This window comes from Talpa occidentalis, unplaced genomic scaffold, assembly GCF_014898055.3.
Source record: "Talpa occidentalis isolate TD23 unplaced genomic scaffold, MPIMG_talOcc4v2.1 talOcc4.12, whole genome shotgun sequence".
NCBI classification, from domain to species: Eukaryota; Metazoa; Chordata; class Mammalia; order Eulipotyphla; family Talpidae; genus Talpa; species Talpa occidentalis.
This window is the reverse complement of record NW_023601212.1, coordinates 46,702,596-46,720,605: the sequence shown is the minus strand read 5'-3', so window position 1 is coordinate 46,720,605 and position 18,010 is coordinate 46,702,596. Positions and strand designations below refer to the sequence as shown.

At 48.1% G+C, this 18,010-nt stretch overlaps 1 protein-coding gene across 1 annotated transcript in view; it reads left to right on the top strand.

Moving 5' to 3' along the window:
* The window catches only part of UNC13A (unc-13 homolog A), a 55,594-nt gene that overhangs the window by 481 nt on the left and 37,103 nt on the right, over positions 1 to 18,010 (top strand). The window contains 9 exon segments of the mRNA XM_054693910.1: positions 1,357 to 1,386; positions 2,026 to 2,125; positions 4,246 to 4,363; positions 5,716 to 5,839; positions 6,618 to 6,691; positions 7,410 to 7,464; positions 9,369 to 9,404; positions 10,968 to 11,175; positions 17,274 to 17,801. Coding sequence (XP_054549885.1) covers positions 1,357 to 1,386; positions 2,026 to 2,125; positions 4,246 to 4,363; positions 5,716 to 5,839; positions 6,618 to 6,691; positions 7,410 to 7,464; positions 9,369 to 9,404; positions 10,968 to 11,175; positions 17,274 to 17,801 — 1,273 coding nt within the window.

Sequence of the window (18,010 nt, the reverse complement as noted above, 5' to 3'; positions counted from 1 at the left end):
GGCCCACATCTCTGATGACAGAGAGCCCAAAAAATAACAAATTTGATTAACAAAAGGGAAGAGTAGAAATAATTTATCTACTAGGAATTTATCCTTCAACTTGCACACACTCTGTAAGACATAGTGGAAAAGCATGAAGGTTCTAAAAGTGTGTAAATGCTACTATATGTAGGAATAAAATAATGTACCTGTGCACAGGATTGGCAGAGCATGGACTGTTTTTCTCTGGTATAAGGAATTGGTAATGTTGATCACACCCAGGAGGGAGAGAAATGGGGAGAAAAGATCCTCATCTCTCTCCAATTGTATAGTCTTGTGGTTGTTTTAGATTTTGTAAAATGTGCACATATTGCCTACACACACACACACACACACACACACACACACACACACGAAATCATTTGAAAAAAGAAAAAGAAGAAATATAAAAGCAGAAAAGGGTTCCATTTAAGAGCAGGTTTTGGGTAGGTGTGGAGGAGAAAGATGGGGGCAGCAGCAGGATGTGAGAGATGTTGAAAGTAAAGTTTAATATCCCAAGAGAAAATCACTTGAGACTGCAGGCATACGTGAAACCTAAAGAGGCTGAACCATGTGGAACCCTGACATATTCAGGTGACATAGTCAGGTTACACATTCACACATGAGTTGGGCTGAATAAGCTCTAACAGCCTCAGCCAAGACTGGATGCCTCTTGTGCCTATGGGGCTAGCTCTCTAGATTGTTCTGTTCACCCTGCCCAGCCCCCCCTTTTAATATTGGGGCCCAAACCCTAGAATCATTTGGTGGGAGTAACTGAGCTGGACAGCTAGGGAAGACATCTCACTGACCTGACAGTGGGATGGAGTCATTGGAAATTGTTTCCTTTCTCTTCCCTCCCAGATCCCTTCTTTCCTCTGTAGCAATTCTGGAGGGCTTCCTGTGGGAGGCCTCTCCTGCCATCTACCCAACTCCTTTGAAAAAAAAAAATCTTGTTCAGTTGTGGATAAAAGCCCAGCTATGGGTTAGGGGGAGTTTGATGGGAAGGAGGGAGAGGGAGGGGCAGGGACTGCTCCGAGTCCAAATTTCCTTCCATCCCTAGGTTTGCCTGTGCTCATCTGTCTGATGGCTTCTCTCTCTCCCTCTTATCCCTGCCTCCTCCTCTCCTTGTTTCTTTGTCTGTTACCTTTATTTATTTTTTTTCCTGTTTGGTCTCTGTCTCTTTTACTCTCTATTTTTGCCTCTCTTTTCTGTCTCTCTCCTGTGTCTCTCCCTTCTGTCTCTCTCTCTTATGTCTCTATTTTCCTGTGCCTGTCTCTGTCCGTCTCTCCTCCCCACCTCTCTCCCGTCTCCCTTCCCAATCTCTGTCTCTCTCCACAGTCAAAAAAGCCAAGTTTGATGGTGCTCAAGGTAAGTGATTCTTCTTCTGGCTCTGTCCTGTGTTGTCTGTCTGTCTGTCTTTTGGAGAGGCCAGGGAGGGGTCTGACCCAGAGACGAGGGACTTGGGCTCAATGTCTGCTTACACAACAGTGTCAGCCTTGACCTGGGATGCCAGCAGTTGGTGGGGCTTCCTCAGGTCTCCTGATCATGCCCCAGAGATCTCAGTGGGGGTGTGGCTCACCCCAGTGGCTGGTCCCAGCATCCTAAGAGTTAGTTTAGGGATGCTTAGATCAGGCTACAGGTTGGAAAAGTAAGACTCAGAGAGGTGAAGGGAGTTGCTTTCAGTAGACTTTGTTTCCCATTTGAGGCTTCAGTCTTCTGGGCCAAAAATCAAGGCTGTTAGACATAGTCATTTCTAAGCAGCAGGATTAGGGATCCCCAAATTCCATGTCTCTGTGCAAAAAGGCCCTTCCATTGTGCTATGAGGAACTTTGGGTGGGTGGGGGAGGTACTGGGGGCTGACCTGGGGGTGGAGGCTCAAAAGCATCATGGTGTGCTGGATCTGGGGTCATCCCAAATGAATGGGATCAAAGAAAGCCAACTAGAGCTTGGGAAGGTCTGTGGGGGAGCACCTAACACCCTGTATTGATCCCTGTCTCACCACCACAGAGAAGTTCAACACTTACGTGACCCTGAAGGTGCAGAATGTCAAGAGCACAACCATCGCTGTGCGGGGCAGCCAGCCCAGCTGGGAGCAGGACTTCATGTTGTGAGTCTGCGGCAATCCCCCTCACCCCTACACAGCCAGGACCTGCCCACCTCACTGGACAGAGCCCGACCCTGAGTGTTGTCTGGGACTTTTCTCCCTCCTTCTCCTTCTTTCTCCTGGGAACAATGTCCAGCCATCAGCTTTGCCTCCAAAGCCTTTCTGAATCCTCTCTTCCCTTTATCTCCAAGGCCTCTAGCCCACACCCTGGCCTCCTGCTGCCATCTGCCTCCCCACAATCTGTTTGCCTCCAGGCAGCTAGGGGGATATTTTTAAAACTGCAAATCACATCCTGTAGCTCTCCAAACTTGCATAGAGCTCCTCCTCAACCTCAGAACAAAGCCCACACTCCTCCCCACAGAGCCCAAGCTGGGCCACTGTGACTCCTCACCCTTTATCTCTCCTGGCTTACCAGGCCCAGCCACACAGCCTCTGCACCTTTCATCCCGGAGGGCCAGCTTTTTCCTGCCCTGGGGACTTTGCACTTGCTCTTCCCTCCTCCACCCAGAGTTGGCTCCTCTTTTCCTTCAGTCCTTAGCTTGTGTCACCTCCTCAGAGAACCCCTCTCTGACCACTACCCTAAGCTTCAATTGCAGAATAATTTCAGCTCTTGCCACTAGTTGTTATTTCAGTCATTTGTGCGATTTTTGGATGTATTTCTGGTCCTTGTTTCTAGATTGTGAGCTCCAGGAGAGTAAGCCCAAATTGGTCCTGTCTCTACTGAAACCCTCATGCCAAGTTCAGGGCCTGGCACACATCCCATTGGCTCAATAAATATTTGCCTAATAACTGAATTAATGACCTGTATTCTCCCCTTAACCTCCACCCACCCAAGAAATCATATCACGCACCATCTGCTGACAATGGCCAGCAAAGTGTGCCTTGCCATCTTCTACAGCTTTACATGACTTGATAAATTAATTTTGCCAACAACCATGGGGCTGGGGGTGGGGTGGGGTCTTGTAATTCTCATTTTACAGATGAGGCAATGGAGACCCAGAGGCAAAAACACTTGCTCAATGTCACACAACCTGTACATGGCAGAACTGGGATTTGGATCCAGGCATCACTTGACCCTGTCTATGCTCTAAGCAGAGCCTGGCTGGGGACTGTTAGTGCTAGAAGCTACTAGAGACCCAGAACTGGGATCCTGGAGTAGGCAGACAGGGAGGAACCAGCCTTACTATTCTAGGGATGTGAATGGGGGAGGGACAGAGTGGCCCCCAGATCCTCAAAAGCTGTTAACGTATGACCAGGTCAGGCAACAGATGTATCCATGGAGAACATTCCTTAAGACAAATCTTCGGTAAGCTGGTAAATTCAGTGAAGTGGACTTTCACTAGTATTTTTCCCCAAATGGGTGTATTCCTCGGCCAAGGCCTGCAGGGAAAGGGCTTAGAGGTGGGCTCACTCATAAAACTCAAGGGCATCATCATATGCCTGGATAGAGATGATACTGAAAGGATGGAGTCACCCTGAATGGGAGCCACAGAGGGTGCTGAGTTTCTTCCTCACTTAACCAGCATGCTCAGAATCTGAGGGTTAAAGGAAGTATTGGGCAAGTTAGGGTACAAGAGAAGTGTGATATCTGTTTCCACTTCCCTTCCAGCTTGGAATCCTGGTTCTTTCTTTTTATTCTATTACGATTTTATCTATTTATGCATACAAGAACTGGGGTACAGGCCAGAGGTGCTGGGGGAGAGGGAATTCACCAGAGACAGAGTGGGGAACAGAATAGGCAGATTGGCTGAAATACACTGCTGAGGGGAGCAGCTGGCGAGACAGGAGAGGTCTGCTGCGCCATGTGGGTCACCTCCCCAGCTGGGGATCGAACTCGTGTTTCAGTGGCTGCAGATAGCTTCATAGGCTGCATCCCAACCCCTTGAGCCACCAGGAAGACCCCTGGAATCCTGGTTCTTCTGTGATATCTTGAGCTTGTAACTTCACTGTTGGTCTCAGTATCACCTCTGTAAAATGAGAATCACTGTGCTACCTGCCTGGGTAGGACTCATCCAGGCCCGGATTTGAATTCCAGTTGGCTGAGTGTCCTAAGGCTAGTAAACTTCTCTGAGTCCCTGTTTCCTTTCTCCTGCCCCTTCATGTCCCCTCTCCTTTCTCCATAGTGAAATTAACCGCCTGGATTTGGGGCTGACGGTGGAAGTGTGGAATAAGGGTCTCATCTGGGACACAATGGTGGGTACTGTGTGGATCCCACTGAGGACCATCCGTCAGTCCAATGAAGTAAGTGATAGACTAAGCATTGGGGAGAAGTATCTGGGAGGGACCCAGAGACCAGGGGCTTGAACAAAATGGACATTTATCCCCTGAAAATATTTGTGTAGACATCCAGGGCTGCTATGGTAGCTCCAAAGTCACTAGGGTCCATACTCCTTCCGTCTTGTTATTCTGTCTTTCTCCCTATGTGACTTCCACTTCATGGCCCAAAATGACTGCTCAAGGACCACCACCATTGCATCAGCATTCCAGTCAGGGGAGGAAAAGGTGGCAAGGGAATAGGCTTGTCCTTGTCGTTAAGGGTCCAATCTGGAAGTGACTCACTGTACCTCACATACACCCTGTTGACCAGAACTTAGTCATGTGACCACTACCTAGCTGAAGGGAGTCTAGTTAAAAAATATTCTTATGGAAGAGAGGAGAAGGGTTATTGTGAAGACTAGTACTTGTGCAAGGAGAAGACTACACTAGCCCCAAAAGTCCTAGAGGCCCCAAGTGTCAACAGCCATAAGTCTCACTCCCTCTTCACAGCCATTTCATGCTAAGCCCAGCAGGATCTTACTACCCCAGGACCCCGTCCTGCACTACCTGCCCATCTCCCCTGGAAGATCTTCTAGAGAACAAGTACCCACATTGCGAACCTTATCTTACCCCACAACCCAAACTCACTCATAGACCTCAAAGATGTTGCTATGGAAGGTTTACTGTTGAATGAAGTGAGTCTAAAAGGAGGGCTTCAGCATGATCCAGAATTTCCTCAGTGATCCCCCAAGTGTGAGGAAGGCCTGGTCACCTGGGGCATCAATGACCCATGGAGAGAACTCTGGACTACTACCCTCACCCTTGAAGCCTCTCTGGAGCTGCACAGAGCAGATTCTGCAGAACATTCCTCTCATTTGAGAGATGAATAAACAGAGGTTCATAGTAGACCCCATCTACTCAAGGGCTTATGTCTCTGAATTATGGAGACTGGTGATTTACTCATGGGGTTTCCTCCCTGGATGGTGGGAACATCAGGCCTTTTATTTGAAGTAGGGTCTCAGAACCCTTCTTCACATATGGGAAATGGCTGTGTAAGGCTGGGACCACCCCTGGCTAACCCCGAGGAGCCCTCTTTCCGTGTCCTTGCCTTTGGGTCCCACAGACCCACCATGTTGCCCTGGATTAGGTTCTTCCCTTTGACTTATTCCCTTATCTGTAAGGTAGGGATGTGATGCTTGCCATTGGGGTCCAACGGAGTTGAGGTAAAAGAAACATCTCATATGAGAGTAGGGGGCACTGCTGGCTAGAATGTAACAGATATTCAGTGCTCCCTACTTCACCCAAGACACTGACCCCTATTTCCCCACCCATTCCAGGAAGGCCCTGGAGAGTGGCTGACGCTGGACTCTCAGGTCATCATGGCAGACAGTGAGATCTGTGGCACCAAGGATCCCACCTTCCACCGCATCCTCCTGGATACCCGCTTTGAGCTGCCCTTAGGTGAGAGCAGAGATGTGGGACCCTCACCAGCCCCAGGAGAATGACTGACTTAGGTGGGGTCAAATGATTCATCACTCTGAGCATGGGGTTTCCTTTCCCTAGAGGAGAGAGCTTCCTAGGTTGCAATGAGTCAGCAACGTGCATCTGTCATGTGCAGAGTATGTCCCAGTTTCTACAGGTTGCCAATGAAAAGGGGTCCCAGGGCTTGGGTCCAAGCTGTCCTGGAACATCTTCCATGAAGCCATGGCTTCAGCAACAAGCTGCATATGGGAGGAGAAGCAAAAGAAGGAGGGAGGGGGAGAGAGAGAGAGAGAGAGAGAGAGAGAGAGAGAAGGAGGAGGAGGAGAGAGGAACAGAGAGGTAGAGACAAACAGACAGAGGCAGAAGAGAGACAGAGAAAGATGGAGGGAGAGACCCAAAGACAGAGACAGAGGAAAAAAACAAAGAGACAGAGAGATATAGGAGACAGAGAGATATAGAGAGGTAGAGAGATGTAAAAATAAAAACACAGAAGAAGCAGAGACAGAGAGGCCTCTCTACCTTTCCTGGAAGCAGCTTGGTTCTCCCCTATTGTCCTCCCAAGAACTCGTATCTTCCCCACCCTTGTAATTCTAGGCTACATTTTCTTTCCATCCTCTATCCATTCCTAAGACAGCTTTGGGGTTGGGAAGGTCAAGGACATTACTTTCCTCCCACACAGAGACCTGATGGACGCACTAGATGGAGGTTGGATGGTGGGAAGTGGCTTCCAGACTCATAGCTAGGGCTTTGCTTTCAGACATTCCTGAGGAGGAGGCACGTTATTGGGCCAAGAAGCTGGAACAGCTGAATGCCATGAGAGACCAGGATGAGGTAAGTGTTGGTAAAGGGCTGTTTTCCTGAGTGTCTCTCTGTATCTCCCAAAATACTTTGCTCTGTCTGTTTCTCTCTGCTTGTCTGTGTCTCTAACTCTGTAACTCAACTCCATCAGTGACCCATGTTGTACAGTCTCAAAGCATCAAGGAACATACTTTCACCAATGATGTAACCATTTCAGTTAACCCAAGTTCTGTGTTTTCCAAATACCCTCGATATATAGGGGTCCTGCAGCAATTCTTATACCCTCTCTCTGCCCCACATCCTGTGCCTCTGTTCTTCCATGTCATCCCCTTTCTTCTTAGCTCTGTATCTTCACAGTGCAAAGACACAGTGTGGCCCAGAAGTCAGTCTTCAGAAGTTGAGGGTGGGGAAGAAATAGCAGGCAAGGCTAGAACATTCTTCGGTAGGAGGTGGAGAGCAAAGTTCCAACATTCATATGTTAATAACTTCTTGTCAACTTTTTCTCTTTTCTTCTTTCTTCACCTCCCTGCCCCTTATTTTCTCTCCCTCTTTCCTCTCAGTATTTTTGTCTATCTCTGTTTAGCATTGTCTCTCTCTCTGTTTTTCCTTTTGTGAACATTTGTATCATCTTCCAGAGGGAGAGCATTCAGGAGGCAGGGAGTAGTCAAGATAGAACAGCACAGAGGACCATTCTGGTCCTCTGTTTTCTGACTATCCTGAGATGAACCCTCTCTCCTTCCTTCCCTCTCAGTATTCATTCCAAGATGAACAAGACAAGCCTCTCCCTGTCCCCAGCAACCAGTGTTGTAAGTACCTCTTGATTTCTCCCTGGACATCAGCTGAAACTCTCATCCCGCCCCCACCCCATGACAGTCTAATGTAACAGATCACTTCCCTCCAGAGATACAGGTTCCAGTGTGCATGGTATCCACTTACAGTGTAGTGGAAAGAGGAGAGATCTGGGACTTGGGTTTAAGTCCTGCCTTGCTATGTGGCAATAGGCATTCCAGTGTCCCTCTCTTTAGAGTCCCTCTCTTTGAAATGGGGCATGTGATAGTTCCCTAACTCTGAGGGCTGTTAGAATGACCCAGGATATCCAGAGGCTGAAAAAACTTTTTTAATGGTTCAAAATTCCATTAATCAGATCTCAGATGAGGGCCTCTAATTATTCAACAAACTTGGGGGTCAATATAGACCCCCAGGCAACCCAAAGTCAGATGGTACAAATATGAAGAGATGGTCCAACACATGTACAATAGGCACATGTGCAATAAACAAAGGCTGTTTCATTCACCCATTTTCTTAGATGAAGAAACTGAGGCCCAAGAGGAGAAGCGACTTGCCCAAGGTCACACACCCAGCAGGAGGCAGAACCAGGATTTGAACCCAGGTCTGAGGGACTCCAAGTTTGTTTCTCTTTCCACTGTATACCATCTATTAATGATGATGATGATGTTCCTCTGCCTACTGCCCTTCCATCAAGGCTGGAATTTTCAAGATTATTTGTTCTCCTTAACCCTGTGGGCATTCAGATGCACTCAGACCAGGTCTCCATGGGCCAAGGAGATGGCTCCCTATAAAAGTGTCCCCTGTGTCCTCTGGAGTGGGGAGGAAGGGACAAATCATATAGTCCTCACTCATGACACTTTGCCCTCACCCTACCCTTCAATCTTTTTATCCTTTTCCATCTACTTCCTCATCCTCCCATTTTTCCCCCTCTCACAGTCTCCCTGTATCCTTTGATCCTCCTCCTAACACAAATGCCCAGGATGGTGAGGATGGGGCCTAGTTGGGGAGGGGCTGGAAGATTGCATTTTGAGACCCTGTTCATGCACCGACTTGGGGTATGATATTGAGAAACTTCCTTGACTTCCCTATCTGCTGAGGAGTTGTTACTGTCTTTGAGGAATTACAAACCCATCCCCAGGAATAGGGTCACTGATGAATTGTGGTGAGGGCAGGATCAGGCAAGGTGGAGGAAGGAATACCTGGGCAGGTGAAATGAAGTGTGGGGGGTGGGGGTTTGATTTGGGAATGGAATTCCATCCACTTGCAAGTCCTCTTGTGACTGTTTTGTCGATCCTGTTTCACAGAGGAGGAAACCAAGGGTCAGAGGAGTCTGGATTCTGGTCCAAGATATTTTTCTGAGATTCCAGGTACAAGGAATGAGGGTCACAACATGGTTCTCTGTCTGGCCCTGATGCTCAGAGGTTGTGTAACTGTAGGCAGCTCACTCCACTTCTGTGAGCCCTGTTTCTTCACCTGTAAAATGAGAAGAATGATTTTTAAAAAGTTCCAAACAGGAGTGTTTCAAAGTCTAGGATCTTGAGTTCAGTGTTTCTCTGCTTATCCTCTAGATGGGGAGGGAAGGAGTGGGGAATGCTGACCCCAGACTTCAGAGTTGGAAATCCCTAAACTCAAATGCCTCCTTTGTTACTTGCTGGCTGAGCCTCTGACTTTGTACAACAAACAAACAAACAAACACAAAGAAACAAACAAACAAAATGGGGCTATCCTGCCTTCCTCCCAAGGTGGTAAGCTAAGGCATGACAAAGGTCAGTGGTTAAAGTGCTGGGAAAATACTAAGTACAGGAGGGAACTGGGTCCTGGGAGGAGGAGATGGGGAGAATGAGGAGGATGGGAGACTCTCACATTCCCATGCCCCCTTCTGCCTGCCCCCTTTTATTATCTCTGCCCCTTCTCTTTGTAGGCAACTGGAATTATTTTGGCTGGGGTGAGCAGCAGAGTAAGTACCCAGTTTGATGTTCTGGGAGGCCATGGGGAGGTGGGTGCCTTGGTGACCCTGAGGCTCCTGCTCTACCATGCAGGGAAGCAGGGAGCCTGTTACTGGCACACTGGGGCCAGAGGACTGGCAAAACCCTTCCTGTGCCCTTCTGCCTCCTGACAATTAATGTGTGTCTTGGGGTCCTGCTCTATATGGTGGGAAGTAAGCACCACCATTTGGGTGGGGGGGATTCAGATGGGAGGGTGGGTATTGAGACCGGCGATCCTGTCTACAGCTGGGCACTATGATCCCTCTCCTCCTACCCCTCATGTATAACTTCATTTTCTGTCCTGGGATGCCTTCCTCATTTTGTCTCACCATTTCCCTCTTCCACAAGGAAATGTACCCTGATATCACTCAGAAGCTAATGGGTGGGGAAAGGAGAGCAGCTGAGTGGGGACCCCCCCCAGGCAAATATCACTCTAAAGATTTCAGTTCCCAAAGCCCCAGCCACCTTCCTCCAGTGTGCCCCCAGGGTAGGGAGATAAATCAACCTCCCCCCAAGAAAATACCCATATTTCTCTTTAGGAATAGCTCCCACTTCCCCAAGTCCTACAACTTCCAGAGAAACCCAGTACTTACGTCTGAGCATAAATCTGTCTCCTCACTCCTCAATGAACTGAGTGCTCCTCCACCCTATTTCCATACCCTGGTGGTCAAGCTAAATTCTACCCTCCCACTGGAACCAGGGAAACTGTTTATAAATCCTTTGACACAAAACAAATTGTTACAAAACAATTGAGATGTTCAAAAACAAATCAGACAGAAACCAAAGTAGATATTTGACTGACAAGTAGGCTTGGTAACAACCAGTTTGCACAAACTATACCATTAAAAACAAAAACATTTTGGTTAAAACTCAATCTGGCTAAGCCAATAATAGGGCCAAAAGCAAAGGCAATTAGGCCCCAAACAGGTCATTTTGTCAAAACAAAAGTGGCAAAATGACTTAGCTAGGGCTAAGTCAGTTTTCCTTAAGAGGAAAAAAATTGGGCAACATCTCAGTGTGGTCAAGGACACATTCAGCAGAAAGAATGCCAATTTGACGAAAGACACAGATAAAAGGTAGACAAAAAATTGGCCAGAGGGGCAATTTGGTGACAGTGACATTGTTTAGAGTTTCATGTAGGATCATCCAGGTTTCACATCCCAAAGTTCAGACCTTCTAGCATCGCCTTTTCTCAATGATAGCCAAAAGTCTAATCACTACCTGCTGGAAAAGCCATCTTGTTTTTAAAAAGCCTGGATTTTTAAAAAGTCCATTCTCACATTTGGACTGAAGAAAACCCTCCAATTTATCCTGTCCCTGTCTTCCTCACATTGTAGAACCTACCCTGGACCCTGACTGTAGGTTCAGTGTGACCACATGAGGCAGAGCATGATTTTTAGGTCCCAAGATCCTTCATTCTGGTAAAGTTTTCTCCGGTTAGCGGTCAGTGAAGACCCCTCCCCTATTGTATGCGGTGTGGTGTTTCTCTCTCTCTCCCCTCCTGACTCTCTCCTTTCACCTTCTCTCTCTTCTAGATGATGACCCCGACAGTGCAGTGGATGACCGAGACAGTGACTACCGCAGCGAAACTAGCAACAGTATCCCGCCACCCTACTACACTACATCCCAGCCCAATGCCTCAGTCCACCAGTATTCTGTCCGCCCGCCACCCCTGGGCTCCCGAGAATCCTACAGTGACTCCATGCACAGTTATGAGGAGTTCTCTGAGCCACGGGCCCTCAGGTAGTCATTGTGAGAGCCGTGTGTGTGTGTGTGTGTGTGTGTGTGTGTGTGTGTGTGTGTGTGTGTGTGTGTGTGTGTGGCTGGCTGGCTGGATGGCTGGCTGGCTGGATGGCTGGCTGGCTCTGTGAGTTGGGGAATTGAGAGTGCTGGGGATGCAGGTAATTGGATCAAAAAAGCAGCATCCATGCTTTCTTGTAAGCAATGGAGCCCTTCCTTTGCCGAAATCTTGCAAGAAAACAAACCTAATTCAAAAGAGATATGCATTGGCTGAAGAAAGAGAAGGGAATCAGGAAGACCCTGAAATATAGTACCCCTTGGCACTCCCTTTAAAAGTGAATGGCCGCTGTGTACTTGCTAGCTGGGCAGGGCAGGCAGGGGAAGGACGAGTAGAGGAAGAGATAAGCATTAATGGAGAACGCTGCCTTGAGATGCTGGAAGCAGCTGGCCTGTGGGCTGGGAGTGGTCTCTCCCAGCCCCCCCCCCCCATGGTCTCTGACCCGGTGGTCTCCTGACTAGCAGGCATGAACACAGTGACTTGGGAACCGTGCCGTAGATGGGGGTGGGGATGCCTGCAAGTGCTATGGCGTGACTGTTGGGCAAACAAATAACCTAAATAATAGTATAAACAGGTAACTACGTGCCCACTGCTAAGCCAGCACCTTGACTTCATCATCTCATTTAATTCTCTGAGTGGAAACATTACTGACCTCATTTGACTGGTGGAGAATAAAGGCACAAAGAGGTTCGGTCATTTGCTGAGGACACAGATAGTAAATAATCGTAAGAACTAGTGTTTATGGTGAACCGACTGGGAGCCAAGAAGTGACTTGGCATGATTTTTGATCATGGATCTTTTTCCAAAATATCTGTTCTCCAAAGAGAACATTTCCTCCATTCAGGAGTGGGTAAGAAGGAAATTTTCAATTTCCTACACACCCTTCATCTTAAACCTTAACTTCTATTAAAATAATATGTCCCCAAAAATCTTTGTTTAAGATATTAGACACAGTGTTCTCTCTCTCTCTCACACACACCCCAGGGCTTCCAATTATTCCAGTAATTGGAATAGTTAATCTATTCTTGGGTGCAGGCCTAGGGTGGGGTGAGTGAGGTATATTTGAAGTTGCCTCAAATGTGAAACTTAAGGTGGTGACAAAAACCTCAGTCATTAAGATACATAATACTTCAGTGTAATATTTTTAAAAATCAAAACAAATGCAAAAAAAGTCCATGGAAAAATTATTAAAATGAACCCTTTATAAAAGTAAATTTTGTTGTACATATGTTATACTTCAGTGAAATTTCTAAAAATCCATAATAAACAAAATATCGAATTTTAAGTAAAGAAAGGATCTGACTTTGCACTTGTAGGTCTTGGCTTTGCCCACCTCAACCTGATCCCTGTCCTGCTGTATCTAGTCTACGTGTGGGAAAAACGACGATGGTTCATTGAGCCCTTATTACATACCGTTATAGGGCAGCCCCAATACAAAACGGGGTGCCTGACTGTGGGTCCTCACCCGCGCGCTTGAAAGGACTTATCAATGCTCTACTGCAGGCACACACGAAAGGTTAATAAAAGGTTTATTCACAAGGGAAGAGGAAATCAGGGAGAAAAGTGGGAGACAAAGTTTTAAATGCGTCCTACCCGATCAGGAATCCCAAATGGCGCTCTGAGAGCTGGCCCCGAGCCAGGAACCATGAAGCCAGGAGGTGAGAGACAGAGCGAGAGCCCCCAAGGCCCACGTGTTTGGTTTTTTATACCAACCCTGGCTACTTAACTCCACCCTCAGGTCCCAGCCACCTTCCCTTTGGTGATGATGGGATTTGTCTTTCCCAATGTCTTGATGGCTTTAGTCTGGAGTGGGGGTGAAGTCCACAAAGCCTGTATGGGATTAGCTCAGGACATCCTTTCCCCCTAACAATACTAGGCACTCTAACAGAGTCTCAACTGATTAGAATATGGGAATAATAATTCACGTATTCTTTATACCAATCTTATGAGTGAGGATTCACCTCCTCATCTCCTCAAGCTTTGTAGATAAGGAAAGTGAGGTACAGAGAGTTAAGGGACTTTCCCAAGCTCCCATCTGTCACTGGTAAGTGGCTGAGCCAGGATTTTTTTTTTTTTTGTTTAGATTTATTTATTTATTTATACAAGCACTGGGTACAGTCAGAAGCGCGGGAGGGTGAGAGAATCACCAGAGCCAGAGCGGGGAGCAGAACAGACAGACTGATGAAATACACTGCTGAGGGGAGCAGCAGACGCAGCAGGAGAGATCTGTGCGCCATGTGGGACCCTTGCCGGCCACTGGCCGGCCCAGGGATCGAACCGGCACTGCAGAGGCTGCGGGCAGCTTCGCAGCCCAGCGCTCAACCACTGCGCCACCGGGGAGGCCCTGAGCCTTTCAAGCAGGCTTCTGAGTCCATAGCCACCACACCACACTGCCTCAGAGCCCTGAAAATACTGTCTAGGAACCTGCAAAGTCGGCTTCCGAAGGAGTAAGAGCTGCATAGAAGTGACAGCCCCTCCCCCATGGCACAACATGATCCTGGCCAAAGGGCTCTTTCGCTCTTTGCATTCCTGGTTGTCTCACACTGAAAAATTCAGGGCCACACCCAGTGGCCACACCCTGCAGGCTCCTGAACTTCAGGCCTTCTCTGACCCTTGATAAAGAGGTTAGGTGGGCAAACAAACGTTGACACTGTGGCCCAGGTGAGGAGAAACCCTCAGTATCACTGTCTGTGTTGTGCAGTAAGAAAGCATCTCTTGTCTATCACTGTGTAGGCAAGGTAGACTGAACTTTCAGGGCCACACTATCCAACAGGATAGTTGCATGTGGCCTTTTTAAGTTAAATTTCAATTAACTAAAATTAATGAGGTAAAACTTCACTCCTTACCCTTTCAAATGCTCAGGTGTTGTGTGCATGGAGCTGGTGGCTGCTGTGTGGGATGGTGCTGGTAGAAATGTTTCCATCTTTGTCAAAAGTTCTATGGGACAGTGCTATAGAGAATTTGGAAACGTAATTTGAAGAAAATCTTCTTGAGCTTCCTATTCTATCTTCAGTATCAGCCAATACAATTTATTTTTGCGGATATTTGAAAAACTTTTATTTTGAATTTTCCTCTATTTCATACAGACAGTCACCTGTCCCTTAATGAAAGGGACACATTCTGAGAAATGTGTTGTTAGGCGATCTTGTATCCATGTGAACATCAGAGAGTGTCATTACACAAACCTAGACAGGGCAGCCCAGTACCCAATGAGGCTTAAGGGTACAGCTTAGTGAGCTGCTCCCTGCTGACCAGAACGTGGTTAAGTGATACTTGACTGAACCATAGAAAATTTGTATGATTTATAGGTGAAATGTTTTGGAAGGAACTTTTTGAAAAGGTTGAACATCTAGTCTATCATCTTTATCTTTTAGGTTGTAAGGAAATGAAATGACATAGTCAAGGTAAATCATTGCATGACAGAGGTGGGAGTAGAATCAATTTCATTTGGAAATCCCCTGGTGTTCCTCACTTAAATCCTTGTGTTCGAGCCATTCTATGTGCTGAAAGCAAAGAACCAGCTCTCTTTTTCTTTGTGTGTGTGACTGCCTTATTGAAAACATCTTCAGAAACATTCTTCTCTCCTTAATAGCTTGCCAACCATTTTTTCAAGTTCTACAGTTTTTAAAGCATGGTACATTTATGCACGCATGCTGGATTAGACTTAAGTGATGATGGGAACAAAACTTCAGCTTGTTGGAGACAGCTGAAAGGGGAGTAAGATATTAAATATTAATAAAATGTTGACTCTTATAAAAAGGAAGAGGCTATGATGTTATGGTCTCTCCCACTCTTGGAGAAAAAGAGCAGGAAAGGGACAACAGGGTTTCGGGGAAGTGTGTTTGCTCAGGAATATCTTTCTTAGAGGGACTGCTCGATTCTCTGAAACTTTCCTCCCGCATGAGGCAGCGCTGTGCTCCCACCATCTCTATGAGTGTCTTAGAGACCAGGAGGCACAGGGTGGCTGGTGACCATCTTACAGATCAGGAAATTGAGGCTCCCAGGGCAGGAGTGAGCTGCCTATTTCAGTGTTTAACATCCACCAAACAAGTGACTGATCAGGCTCCCGTCCTGTGTGCATGGCACTTCTCATTTTTCTCTGGCTTTAAGTGTGTTGTCTGTTCCTGTGGGAGTCTATTATGAGCATTTCTGAGAGAGCATGGGGAGGATCCCCTCCTTCATGCCAGGGACAGTTATGTAGGGGTGAGGGCAGAACTTCCAGAAGACAGAGGGGATGCAGAGGCCGAGAGTGTCATGAACGACTCTAGCTGGCCTTATTGAAAGCTGCTGCCAGGGGCTAGGTGATACTGGGCCCCATGAGATAAAGCCAGACTCACATTCCACGGCAAAGGACAGGGCTTAGCTGGAGGAGGGAATGCCTGGACATCCTGGTGCTAGAAAGGGCTTTCTAGAGAAGGATGCCTGGGAGCTGACCATTGAAGGATAAATGAAGTATCTGAGGAGGAAGATTTCAAACAGAGGAAATAGTTCAGCTAAAGGCTGGAGTGCATGAGTCCAGATCCTGCAGGAAGGCCATTGGGTGGCCAGCTCCAGGACTTGGGAGCCAGGGAAGCATTGAAGCATTTGAGGGGGAGGAGGGATTAGAGATATATGCTATATGAAGACCTCAAATGTCAGTGCCTAGTATGTAGAGGTGTGTGGGGAGTCTTGGTGGCCACCAGTTCCCACCCCTCAGGTTGAGAAGATGAAGCAAAGCAAAGACTGGGAAAGTTCACCTGGTCCCCACGGTCATAAGGTGGGACATGCCCGGGCCTATGCTGGGACCCTATTCTAGGCTACCCCCATCTCACTGGGGACCCCACAATGTACTGGGATGGACTTTCAAGGGAGGTATTCACTAGGAGTAGCTTGGAGTTCTTTATAGTCAAGTACTACCTGCTGACTCCCCCATTCTGCTCCACTGTCTACAAGGACAAGCACTAAAAACAACCAACAAATAAAGTATCTGGCAAAGATAGATGCTTGAGCCAACTCCTATAACATCCCAAGGGCCACTAAGGAATGGGTGCCTGGTAACTAAGAGGAATTGTTTAAGACAAGGAATGCTGTTGTTGAGTGACTGAATGATTAAAAGTACACAGAGTGGTGGTGTATGTGTCATGCTACCTGCCCTGGGGCAGAGACAGATTTCTTCTGGTCATGTCATGTGATCCAAGGTGCTTATAACGAGTATATGGGGTTGGGGAGCTTCTCCAGATAAAGCAGGTGGAAGAAGGATGTTCTGTGCAAAGGCCTGGAGGTAGGAAGAGGTTTAAGGTGTTAGAAGAAGAGTGAGCAGGTTGGGGTAGCTGGGGTGTAGGGGAAAGGAAGAAGGAGGGAGATGAATGTGAGGAGCTTGGGGGGTGCAGAGCATGGCATGGGTTTTATTTAAGGGTACTAGGGACCCATGGTAGGATTTGGAGCAGGAAGATAAGTTATTGAGTTAATGATTCAAAGAAGCCTCTCTGTGGCTTCCATGAGGAACAGGTACCATCAGGGATGGCAGTGAATATACGGGAAGCAACTGATAGAAGTGGCAGAGCCTGGGCCAGGTGGGGCTTGGGGTACAGAGATGTGGATGCATTTGAATATATTTCTGAGGTGGTGCAAGGGAACCCACTGTAGTAAAAGGAGGCCACACCCAGGAGCAGAGGCAGGGAGGCCCTGGGCCCCGCTGATGGGGGCTTGGCAGTGGGAGAACCAGGTTGAAGAGCCAGGTGCAGCCACTTTCAATTTCTGGGACTCTGGATCTGTGGCAGGGACACTGATTGGGGTCTTCAGCACGTGGGCAGAGCACTTGCAGCTTGCACAGTGGGTGGGCAGGAATGACGCACAGTAAGTTAGCAATCTCTTGTCATTGATCTGGTATAATACCTGCCCCCCTTGCAATTAATCCCCACCATAAATGCCACAAGCGTAGGGGCCTTTGTATCTTTTGCTCATGACTGTTCCCCTGGTGCTCAGTAGATGTTTGACGCTGACTGAATGACTGGGTTGGGTGGCAGCTCCGTGCCCCAGCCCTGACACCAGCCTATCCCTGTAGCCCCACAGGCAGCAGTCGCTACGCCTCCTCCGGTGAGCTGAGCCAGGGCAGCTCACAGCTAAGCGAGGACTTCGATCCAGATGAGCAGAGCCTACAGGGCTCTGAGCTGGAAGATGAAAGAGACCGAGACTCCTACCACTCGTGCCACAGCTCGGTCAGCTACCACAAGAACTCGCCACGCTGGGACCAGGATGAGGAGGAGTTGGATGAGGAGCTGGATGAGGAACTGGATGAGGATCTGGAGGACTACCTGGAGGAGGAGGAGGAGGAGCTGCCTGAGGAGGAGGAGGAGCTGGAGGAAGAGGAGGAAGTGCCAGAAGACATTGATGACTATGTCAAGGAGACGACCGTCACCGAGCCCAAGGACTTCAAGCGCATCAGCCTCCTGCCAGAGAAGGGGGCCAAAGCCCCAGTTGCACCTGCGGAGGCCCCTGATATAGCCAAGGAGGCCCCAGAACCACCTGTGCCAGAGGAGGTGCCCGCCGTTAAGGGGGTACCTGAGTCTGAGCCCCCCGAGGATGAGGAGAGGTAATGGGAGGAGGCAGAGGCACCGTCACAGGCCATGGGATCAAAGGGCCATTGATGGGTTCAGTGTCACCCTGGGGGTGGGGGAGGAAGTCACAGGTCTTGGGGTTTATTGAAAGAATCTGAAGTGGTGGACTGGGCCGGGGAGGTCAGTGGTGTTCAGTGGGTGAGAGGGGGTCAAACAAAGTCATAAAGGTGTCTTATGGTTTCTA